At 37.4% G+C, this 12,117-nt stretch overlaps 1 protein-coding gene across 1 annotated transcript in view; it reads left to right on the top strand.

Moving 5' to 3' along the window:
* Positions 1 to 12,117, top strand: part of LOC121443157 (transcription initiation factor TFIID subunit 4B-like) — a 121,314-nt gene that overhangs the window by 84,075 nt on the left and 25,122 nt on the right. Inside the window, exon 14 of the mRNA XM_041644830.1 lies at positions 445 to 549. Within this exon, the coding sequence (XP_041500764.1) occupies positions 445 to 549 (105 nt within the window). The remainder of the gene's footprint in view (positions 1 to 444; positions 550 to 12,117) is intronic.

Below are 12,117 nucleotides of genomic sequence, written 5' to 3'. Positions count from 1 at the left end.
GTAAATGTTTGTAGTGAGAACATTTATCTCTGAGTACTGGTTCTACCTCTTTTGGGGGTGATTTCTATGAAATTGCCCTAATCTCTTCGACTCTCACTGTCTAATTTTTTTTTTGTTTGAACAGTCAGTGAATACCCTTTCAATGTGTTTGTGAAAGTTAAGAGAGTAGTTTGTAAATGATACAACATACTAGAATGAGCTCTGTAATGTACAAGCACTGTTTGATTTCCTCTTCCCTGAACTTTGTCTCTTCTTTGTAAAGATTGGGACTATGAGTTAGTGGAGTCAAGACATCAGGAATGTGCCCTTGGCTGCAAGGGAGTCAGTATTCATTTTATTATATAATTTTATTTGGGAATAAATGCAGAAACTGCTTTAATGATATTTTCTTTTTCCCTGAGCATCTGTGTAAACAAGGACTTTCTTTTCTCCCCCATCTTCTAGTTGCAGCAGTTGGAGCTCGCCCAGATCCAATACAGAGATGCTAATCTCACAGCTCTTGCAGCTATTGGACCACGGAAGAAGAGATCACTAGAATCAGGAAATGAGGTACTGATAATTGTGCTTGTAATTTTTTTTAATGTCCAGAAAGTAAGCCAAAAAGAAAACAAAAGATGCGGTGCGTTCAGAGAGTCTAGCCTGCTCTACATGCTGCCAACAAATCCTTCTTTGACAGTTTTATAAAGTAGATTTGCCAGTTCTTTTCAACTCGATTCTTACATACTCTGTTTTTCTTTTTAGTCACTATCTCCAGGTATGCTGAATATCACCATTTCCATTTTTAAAAGCTCTGTATTCTAACATTTGCAAACATTTATTTTTAGTCTGCGTGCGTGTGTGTGTGTGTGTGTGTGTGTGCACGTACACCTGTGAAAATAGATAACTACAGTGGACAGAGTGTGTTAGATCCTCTGGAGCTTGAGTTACATGTGGTTTTGAGCCATCTGAGATGGGTGCCAGAAACTGAACTTGGTTCTTCTGCAAGAGCAGTATATACTCTAGGCTCCTTCTAATATTTTTATATAATCCCCCACTACTAAGACTGCATCTGCCCGTGCACCTGGGCACAAAATGTGTTTATATGGCTTAATGATTCTTTTATTCTTTCCTAAATACCATTTTTAGAATTTTAATTATTTTGTGCACATTTGTTGTGTGAGTGGATTATACACACTCTTGCCAAAATGCACATATGGAGATCAGAAAACAGCCGGCAAGCCTCAGTTCCCATTTTCTGTTTTCTCAAGGCATGGTCTTTTCTTGTTTTTGTTGCTGTATTGCTCACTTCAGGTTATCTGGCCTGCAAGATTCCAGGTGATAATCCCATCTCCACCTTTCATTTCTCTTTAGGAATGCTGGAATTACAAACATGTACCATTATATCCTAAAATCTTTTAACATAGTTATATGACAATACTGCATTTAAATGAATCATAATTTATTCAACCACTTTCCAATAAATACTCAGGTCATTTTCAGACCTTTGCTTTCAGTGTTTCTTAGGATTTTCTTTTACTTAAATTGTTGTGTAAGTGAAGTTCTGGAAATACTTGGTTGGGTTAAAAAATATCCGTATCTGGAAAAAAATTTTTTTACTAGAAATACTCAGGCATACACAAAGGTAGAGAGCAGTGTAATGAACTCCTGTCTACCTTACCTCTTTCTGCTCTGTCAACTATCACTTTGCCTACTGTGTTTTATTTATGCCCGTATCAACTCTATCAGGCTAGGAAGGTTTTTACCCTTCGGGCTGTTGTAAAGTTAATTCAATAGTCAGTAATAATATTTCTTCATTTTTTTGGTCATTCCTAAAAGTGTGAATAGGAAATGACTAGACTGAGTTCTCATCACTTGTCACTTCTCAATTTTTCTTTTTCCCACTGAATTATTCTTTACAATTAAAGAAATAGAAACCTTTCCTCTCATTTTCTGTTTTTCTGTCTTTATTCATCTAAAGTATACTTGTTTGTTTGCTTTGCTTTTACATTTGAAAACTTTAATTTTCTTTTAAATAAGGCTTCCATTATTGTTTTTTCAGTTTATATTCTCATTAGAATTCTCTATCTGTTTTGTTTCTTTTAGTTTTATTTTTAACTCACTGTGTAGCTCAGGGTAGCCTTTAACTTGGATCCTTTTGTCTCAGCTTCTAAACTCAGGGATTGTAGCCAACATGACTATGAAGCCTCCCCCCCCCCTTTTTTTAAAATATTTATTTATTTAGTATACAATATTCTGTCTGTATGCCTACAGACCAGAAGAGGGCGCCAGATCTCATTACAGATGGTTGTGAGCCACCATGTGGTTGCTGGGAATTGAACTCAGGACCTTTGGAAGAGCAGGCAATGCTCGTAACCACTGAGCCATCTCTCCAGCCCCTGAAGCCCCTTTTTAATTAGAATTACATGCTAATACTTTTAGTATTTTCACATTGTACTTTTTAGGTCTATAGTTTTTAAATTGCCTGACTTTTTCTTATGGTGCTGGTATTGAACCCAGGGCCTTCCACACTTATGTAGTGTTTCTTTCTGACTCAGTATAGTGAACTTCTCTGTTCTGCCATGGTTTCCCTGTCTTGATGAATTGACCTCTCTGAAACTGTGAGACTGAATGAATCTTACCTCCCCCCAAAATTAATAAATTTGATTTAAGCTTATTCCCAAGTCTCTAAATTAGAGCTGAAACGGAGGTTATCCATGGTAATGGTGCATCCTTACAATTACAGTGAAGCCAGGAGTGCACAGCCAGCTTTGCCTAGATAGCAAGGTTGAACCAGGTTTATACAGTGAGACATTTTCTCAGAGGGCTGGGAAAGTTGTTAACGGATATTTAGTTTTCTTTATATAATATATAGTGAGACATTTTCTCAGAGGGCTGGGAAAGTTGTTAATGCATATTCAGTTTTCTTTGGTCCTAATAACTAGTCAATGCTGTTTACTCAATAATTCTTAACTTACTGATTTTGAAATGTCACCTTTATCACAATCCAAATTTGAATTGAATACATATGTATTAGTGTCATTTATGCACACTGTGAACCTGTTCTAGTAGATTTGCTATGAGTATGAAAATATTTTGTGTCTGTTGCATTTGTTGTTTAGTTCAGAAATGAAGCTAGCTAGTATAAGGGAGGAAATTCTCAACTTTTATGTGAACAGAAATTTTAATATTCACTTGTGGCTTCTGACTATTTTATTGGGCAACACAAAAAGACTTAGTCTGGCATATATCTTTGTTAGTTATTATTGTTAGTTCTGTGGATTACATTGAGAGCTGCACACAGTCTGTTAGTGAGATGCATCCTGGCTCTTGAAGATCTATTAATGTTTTATTCTCAAAACCCTTTTTAAATACCATCTGAACAATTGTAAGTGTGTAGGTAATTATTATTGAACATATTCACATTTTTGAAAGGTCTTACTTACTTTTACATCTTTACTAAAACACTGTTCTGATTAAACATTCCATTTCCTAAGCCCCTTGTAAACCTTACACCATTCTGCTTCTATAAATTAGACTACTCAGACATCACATGTAGATGGAATTATTATTCTCTCTTTCACTACTAGCTTATTTGACTTAGCATAATGTCTTCAATGTTTCAAATCCTAAAATATACTTAAAAATGTGATAAAGCTGGTTCATCAGAGAAGTTACTTTCTTCCCTCGCACTGGAAAACCCAATGCCCTATATGTATGTAAATGTGGGTAAATGTCAAGATGGAATATGATATTTCATCAAGAATATAACTATAAACAGGTCCTCTTACCATATTTTTACTTTTAAAACACACTTAGTAACTGTGTTGAATATTGTTACTCGTTTAAGAATGGTTTATACGCTCTTGACCAACTTCCTTACTCTACTGACATTGTATAACATAGTCTGTCAGATGTTTTCATGGCGAGAACTCACTGCAACACATGGGGTAATAAATAAGTACATGTACAGGTGTGAGCTTGATTCTCAAGTCTGGTAAACTTTTAAATTTGGAGACGCCCTTTAAGCCTCATTCTTCAGTTATCCCAGTAGGTTGAAATGGTATAGCGCTTACTTTGTCGTGTTTTATGCATGGATTTTTATAAATTCTACTATTAAGTAAATGCTTAGTAGTTTATCTTTGTCATTATAATAGAAATATCATTGTTTCAGTTTGAATGGCTTAGAGTTTGTTTGAAGTGCTGACCATTAAACTATCTAGGTCAGTGGTTCTCAACTTTATTAATGCTGCAACCCTTTAATACAGTTACTCATGTGGTAACCTTACCCCCATACACTATAAAATTATTTTGTTGCCACTTCGTAGCTATAATTTTGCTACTATTATGAATCATAATGCAAATATCTGATATGCAGGATATCTGTAATGCAACCCATGTGAAAGGGTCGTTTGACTTACAGGTTAAGACTCGAGGTTACCACTCACAGGTTAAGAACCAGAACTCTGGGCTTTCATTTTAGTCTCTTGACTTTGTTGCAAATTTTAGAGATATTAAATCCTGATTTCTTGCCGGGCGGTGGTGGCGCACGCCTTTAATCCCAGCACTCGGGAGGCAGAGGCAGGCGGATCTCTGTGAGTTCGACACCAGTCTGGTCTACAGAGCGAGTTCCAGGACAGGCTCCAAAGCCACAGAGAAACCCTGTCTCAAAAAAAAAAACAAAAAAAAAAAAAAAAAAATCCTGATTTCTTGTAAGATTTTTTAAAAAATTTATTTAGTATGTGTATGTATGCATGAGCACGTGGCACAGCATGCCTGTGGAGAACAGAGGAGAACTTTATAGAGTTGGCCCTTTCTTCCACCTGTATACCGATTCTGAGGATGAATTCAGGTCTTCAAGTTTCCATGGCAAGCATCTTTAACACCCAAGCCATCTCACCAGCCCCAATAGAGTTTACATGCCTTTCCTTCATTATGTATTCAGATATTTGATAAGAAATGAATGTATCTTTTAAGTTCCAATGTGAAAGTCAGTTTATGTGATTTGTCTGTGTTGAATTTTTCTGGGGAGACGCAAGTATCTGTCTACTCCATTTGGGTACTAACCACAGACCAAAATCCAGCTTGTTGAGACTAATGAGCTTAAAGGGCTTGCTTACACGCTGAGGTGAGGAGACTTACAGACGCCCTGAAACAGCTACATCATCTCAAAATTTCACCCCTCATATGGCACCCTTCGCCTGGAAGCTGTATCCTGAAGCCATCTTTCTTTCGTCCTTACACTGCTTTATGATCTAATATCTTTTAAGATCTACTCTACTAAACACCTCTAGTCCTATGAGGTGATCTTATTAGACTCTACTGTATTTTAAATTAAAAATACAAAGATACACCACGATTATAAAGTCCACCAGAATTTTATTTTGCATCTGTTATATGTTAAATATAATAATAAAGAAATAATGATAAAACAACAGCAGTCAGTCCAGGGAAAGAGAAAGCTAATACATGATTTCTTTCAGGAATGAGGATTATTTGGAGAAAGGGCCTCCAGGCTGTGATGGGGCCTCATGGTGGGAAGCAAAGCATTAAACATTAAACGGCACAATATATGAGAAAGGCCAAAACATGATGAGGGTCTTAAATGAAAACAGAAGCTCCATTTGAAAGCCTGGCAAGAAGCTTCATAAAGAAAAAGAGAAAATAGGAGGGAAGAGAGGGGAAAGTATTAGACTTTTTAATGTAAGTTTTGTAGGGTCTGGCGGGAAATTTCACGTCACATGATTTGGTTCAACATAGAGTATGTGAACAGGATCATGGAAGAGCCAGGGCCTGGTTAGTAACATAAATCGGGGGCTGCTGTTAGGATACAGGACAAAGAGTTTTCTTAATTCTGTGTTAGGAAGAGCCTTCAAGGGAAGAATGGCCTGTTCTCTGTAGTCTGGCTACTTGAAAGTGACCACTGTCTTAAAGGGGCAAGCACACAATTCTTTATATATAAAAAGTAAACTGATCCTGTTTGAAGAAAAATTGAAAGTTACTTATAAATCAGTGTTGAAGTAATATAAAAGTAGTAAAATGCATTGTATGTTGGACAAGTTTCCTTTAGTGTTATTAGTTCCTGATCTCTTGAGATAGCTGAATTAACATTGATTTGGCAAGTTAGTATTGAATACTTGCTATTTTAAAATCTTTAATGAGTTAAATGTAGCCCAGATTAGCCTTTAACCTGTGTAAGTGTAGCTTCTGATCTTCCTGCCTTCACCTGCTGAGTGCTCTAGGCATATTTATACTACCACTCTCAGCTTCTGTTGTGACTTAACAAAATTCATTTTGTTGTCTTTGGAGCCTACTTTTAAATTTAATGATCTAATCTATACATTACCAAATCATTAAATGCTTCTTTATACATTTCATTGTATAATTTACCCCTCTCTGTGTTGTTAAGTATGTTTAGTTTGTAGTATAATATGTGATTCTTTTTGTAATTACATTTTTGGATATGGTTTTGATTTTTATCCTTTTAAATATTAAAAATAGAATTGATAGTAAAAATGAATATTCATTATTAATTTTTTCAAAACAAGGAGATGGCTTAATAGGTAACTGTGCCTGCAGTCATACCTGATAAGCTGAGTTTGATTCCCTGGACCCACATGATGGAAGGAGAGAACCTATTCCTGCAATTTGTCCTCTGACCTCCACAGGAACATCAGAACATGCTCCCCCTTCCCAGTGAATGAGTGAACAAATAAATACAATTTTAAAAATTGAGTGGCTTGGGCTGACAGATTGAATGAAAAGGGAAAGATATGTTAGGTATAGCGATGAGAAGAACATAACAAGGTTTCCATTTTCTTGGAAGGAAATCATCTAAAAGCTAGTTTTCTTTTTTGAAGCAGAGCTGGATTTACGTTCTTACATTTTCTGTCTTTAATTCAGAACTGTGACTTGGACACAGACAAATGGTGAAAGTATTATGTTACTTTTTAGCAGTTGACCATTAGAGGCTTATGATCTGAAGATTGATGTGACGAGTGGTCTGTGAGCCTTTAGGAACCGCTTCTGCTCTTGAATGTTTCCTTGTTAGCACTCTGTTGCTACATTAAGTGTTCTAGGTAAGGTTCTCCTGGGGGGCACGTGGTGTTTGTATGTAACGTTTAAGACTTTAACATTGCAATTTTTTCTTTGAAAGTATGTTCATTAAGGTTAGCTTAGGTAAGCTTTTCCTGAGAAAGTTGCTTACTTAAAATTGCATAGCTTTAAATTTATTTCTGTGAGCTTTCAGGATCCCAGAAGCAGTTGTTGAAATGTTGTATCTATCTTTTTATGTGCGTGCTTTTTCTGTAATTTAGACTAACACTACTCATGTTGTAGCATTCTCACTTAATTCACTATATTGTTGTATTTCTTGATGCTCTGTTTTATACTCTCATACAGCTACTTGGCTCACACTTAGGGATTTTAAAAAGCACAAATTGCTTGTTATATAGGATTATCTGTATTAAGTATTAGCTTTTAGAGGACTTTCCAAAATGATAGGTAAGTGCTAATTAACAACAAATAGCATTAATTGTCAGAGGATTGTAGGCGGCTTTCCTTAATTGAAATGACAGTTGAGTTCCCTTTGTTTCTTGCCCAAATTAGATGTTCAGGTTTTTCAATTAATGTTTTCAGCTTATTTTTTGTTTGGACTTTGCAGTACCTCCAAATTTTTAATTTGAGGGGGTTGTTGATACTTATTTATGAACAGTAAAGGCACCATTTCCCTCTTTTTATTTATTCTTTGTGTCTTTCACATCATGCATGCCTATCCCATTCATTTCTTTATCTTTTTGTATTCATCCTCTGGCCTTGCAACCTCCCCCACAAAATAAAATAAAATAAAATTTAAGACTAAAAAGGAAAAGAAAAAGAGAGAAGGGAAAAATTAATCATCATGGAAGCTATAGTGACACAGTGAGTCATTCGTAAACCCTTATGGATAAAAGGGTTTTTAATCTGTATTTTATTCTAGCCAGAAGATTTTCTCTGTCCAGTCCGGTCCCACTGGACTGGTTTCTTCCCATCCGCTGGCCCCTGCAGCCACTTATAAATAATCACTCATAGGCTTAATATTGATTATAATTGATTATAATTGCTTGACCGATGGCTCAGACTTCTTTGTTTTGTTTGTTTATTTATTATATATACAGTGTTCTGCCTGCATAAATGCCTACAGGCCAGATGAGGGTACCAGATCTTATTACAGATAGTTGTAAGCCACCATATGGTGGCTGGAGGCTCTGACTTCTTATTGGCTAGTCCTTACATATAAATTAACCCATTTCTAATCTATGTATTGCCACGTGCCCTTGACTTACCATTAATGCTCTGGCATCTTACTCCTCTGGCAGCTACTGGCATCTTTCCTACTTGGCCTGCTTTCTCCCTCACGCTCTCTGCTTGGATTTCCCACCTAGCTGTATACTGCCCTGCCATAGACCAAAGCGGCCTATTTATTAACAAATGGTAATAAAAAAACATTCATAGCATACAGAAGGGCATCCCACATCACATTACTTGCAAGTGTTCATTGCAAAGAGTCATTGCAAAGCCTTTGGTTTCTGTGACATTATCAATACTGGAACTCCTCTTGGTTATCCTGTTGTCTGTCATGTTGCCTTGTGTCATAGAGATCCTGCAGCACCAGTGCCATCATGTGTTCAAACAGATCACAGATGGGGTGGATATTGGGGTAGACCAACACATAACCCTGTTGCTGGGCCTGGGTAGTTGCAGGGTTGGTTAGCCCCCTAGCTCTCTCTTGTCCTCACCACTAGTGTGGACTCTCCTACATAGCCCTGGTGAGTTTACCCCTTGCTGTCATGAGCAAGGGGTGGGACCAGTTCTCCTGCTTTCATGTCCTCAGGGTCTGTTCGTCCCACACCTACACCTTCAGGGTCAACTCTACAGTGCTGCCCAGTTGTGCAGTAGTTGGAAATGATGAGGTGCAGGGACTGCTCTCCCAACCTTATGACCTCAGGACAAGCTTTCCCACCAGCCTCAGAAGTTAATGGAGTGGGGGAGGCATCTCTCCACAACCCATGATGGCACATGATAGATGGGCAATAGGGATAGCTCTACAATGCTCACAACTTTAGGGCCGGATCACCCTTACCTCGACCAATGAGGTTGACTCTTGCCCTCGCAAGGTGCAGGGCCTGCTCTCCTGAGTGATGTGGCTGGTGGCAGGCAGGGCCAGCTCTCCCACTTCCCTCAGGCATTGATGGATTGGGGTGGGGGCAGATTCACAATTTTAAAGTGTACAACTCAGTAATTGTCAGTATTTGCACCACACAGTTAAGGTAATCATCACTCTAACCCTTGAGCATATTTGTCACAGCTAACAATAGCCATGATCTGTTCAGCTATTAGCAGCTAATCAGCAGCTTTGGGGCTTTTACTTAAAATTTTGTCCATTTGAACTGGCTATAGTGGCACACATGTAAGTAGAATTGTGTGATGGTTATCCTTTCGTGTTCAGCTTCTTTTACTTATTGTGCTTTTATGGTCTATACATGTAATATACTAGCTGTTGTATCTGTTTTGTTTGGATAATCCATTTTGTGAATGCACAGACAGCACTTTGTTCTTACATCAGCTTTTAGACATTTGTTTGCACTTTTGAGACTAAGAAAGTTGTTCTGAACGTTCATATACAAGTTCATGTGTACTTGGTTTTTCTTTCTCTTGGTATATCTCTAGTAGACTTTCAGAATCAAATGGAACTTGATATTTGGTATTTTGAGGAGCTGACAAAATGTGTTTTCTGGTGATTGTACATGTTATTTACAATGCAGGATAGTCCTTGGCACTACTTACTATCATCTGTATTTAAAAACCATAACTATCCTAGTGAGTGTGAAGTGTATCTCACTTGTGAGTTTGTTTTGCATTTCCCTCATGACTAAAGCTGATAAGTATGTCTTTCATATGCTTACTGAACATTCATCTATTTGTGTTAATTTTTGATTGTTTATGCTTTGAGGATCATAGCCAAGAAACTAATCTAATGCAATTCTACAAAGACTTATATCTATGTTTAACTTCTTAAAGGTTAATATATTCTAGCCCTTATATTTACCCTGTCTTTGATTTGTTTGACTTATTGTAAATCACATCAAATTTATTCTGAGCTAGGGAGATGGTTCAGCTGGTGTGTTATGCCTGATGAGCTGAGTTCAATACCTGGGACCCAATACCTTGGTGAAAGAAGAAAACTCATTCCCCCTGAGTTGTCCTCTAGCATCCATCCAAGTGCCATGGTGTGTTTATACGCACACGTATAAACAGAATGAATCAATGAATCAATCAGTCAATAATTTTAAAAAGTCATTTCTCTTTCTTTTATTAAAAGTAAGGTTTTTCATATAGTATACTCTAATCATAGTTTTTCTTCTTCCAAATCCTCCCAGTTCCTTCCCACCTCACCTCCCATCCAGTCCACACCCTTTTTGTCTTTCCTCAGAATTTGAACAGGCATCTAAAGAATGATATAGTAAAATAAGATAAAGACAAACAAGTTGAAATAGGACAAAACAAACAGAAGAAAAAGCCAGAGAAACAGAGATACACACATTCACACACACCTAGGAATCCCAAAAAACACAATACTAGAAACCATAATATATGCAGAGGACCTGTAAGGTTTATATGTTAAAAAAAAAAAAAGGGCCCTGGCACAGCATCACCCAACAAGAACCTCTAAAAATACCCATTGAGTTCATTTGTGTTTGCCATCTCCTGCTGGGTATTGGGTCTGCTCCTAAGAGTGGATGCACCAGTGAGACTTCTCAGAAAAATATTTCACTATCAAGCTTCTGGATTAAGGATTGGGATATGTGTTCACTTCCCCTCTCAGTGCTAGGACCTCTTCTGGTACAGACCCTAGCATGCTGCCACAGTCTCTATGAATTCATATATGCCTCTGTCCTGCTGTGTTTAGAAGGCCTTGTTTCCTTTGTGTCCTCCATCCCACTGAGTCTTAACACTGTTCCCACCTCCTCTTCTCAGGGTTTCCTGATCCCTGAGGGGAGGGATTTGATAGAGACACTCCACCTAGGACTGAATGTTCAAGGTCTCTCACTTTGCACATTGGCTGTGGGTCTCTATTTGTTCCCATCTGCTTCAGGAAGAAATTTCTCTGACGTAGCTGAGCAGGAATTGATCTGTTTCCCTGGCCGTTGGCATCTAGTTTTCTGGCATCGGTATTATAAAGTCCGTTTTTTTCCCATTGAAGGTTCTCAACAACCTTGCTACTTTTGGCCTGTCGGTTTTACGCCATTCATCTTTATGCTGCATTTGATTACTTCATTACTGTAACTTTTATAGTAAACCTTGAAATTGAGAAATGTCAATCTATTATCTTTTCTTTTTTTACTCTGAAGTGTTTGGACTACGATGAATCTCTTAAATTTTCATATATTTTAGAATCAGATTGGCATTTTCATCCAAAAATGTGATATTTTGATAAGAATTAAATTAACATTGCCATCTTAACACTGTTAAAGATGCTAGTCAGTGAACGTGGTGTGTGTTACTTTTCTCACTGCTGTGACAAGGATACCCAAAAGAAACAGAGGGGGAAAATAGATTTTTGCTCACATTTTCAGAGGATTAGAGTCCTTTACAATGGGTAGGCACTGCAGAGGACTTAGTCCATGTGCCATAATAAATGGCTGCTTTTTAAATGATGCCTACCAGGAAGCAGAAACTGGGGTAAAAATTAGGGCAGACTACAACTTAAGGCTGGCCCCTCAGCAACCTAATTTTCCAGCTTGGTCCCATTTCACCTAAAGATTCCTAGAATTTCCTGAAGGTGTACTACCCAACTAGGAACCATAGAGAAGGTAATTTATGCTTGGTTTAGTTTAGAATGTGTTATTCAAGGAGATTTTAATTGTTCACCATGTACTGCTATCTGGGAATACCATGTATTTGAGCCATTGTATATTTGAGCCAGTACTACACATGCATGGGTCCTTCAGAAAGTCTTTTTTTTGTTTGTTTATAAATTATTATGGTATTTTATTTTTTTTATTTTTTTATTTTTTTTAATTTATTTATTTATTAAGGATTTCTGCCTCGTCCCCACAACCGCTTCCCATTTCCCTCCCCCTCCCCCGATCAAGTCCCCCC

The sequence above is a fragment of the Microtus oregoni genome, unplaced genomic scaffold, assembly GCF_018167655.1.
Source record: "Microtus oregoni isolate MIOR12 unplaced genomic scaffold, Mior012 000101F_ref0000407, whole genome shotgun sequence".
Taxonomy (NCBI): Eukaryota; Metazoa; Chordata; class Mammalia; order Rodentia; family Cricetidae; genus Microtus; species Microtus oregoni.
Note: the sequence above shows the minus strand (reverse complement) of the source record. Positions and strands in the feature narration are given on the sequence as shown.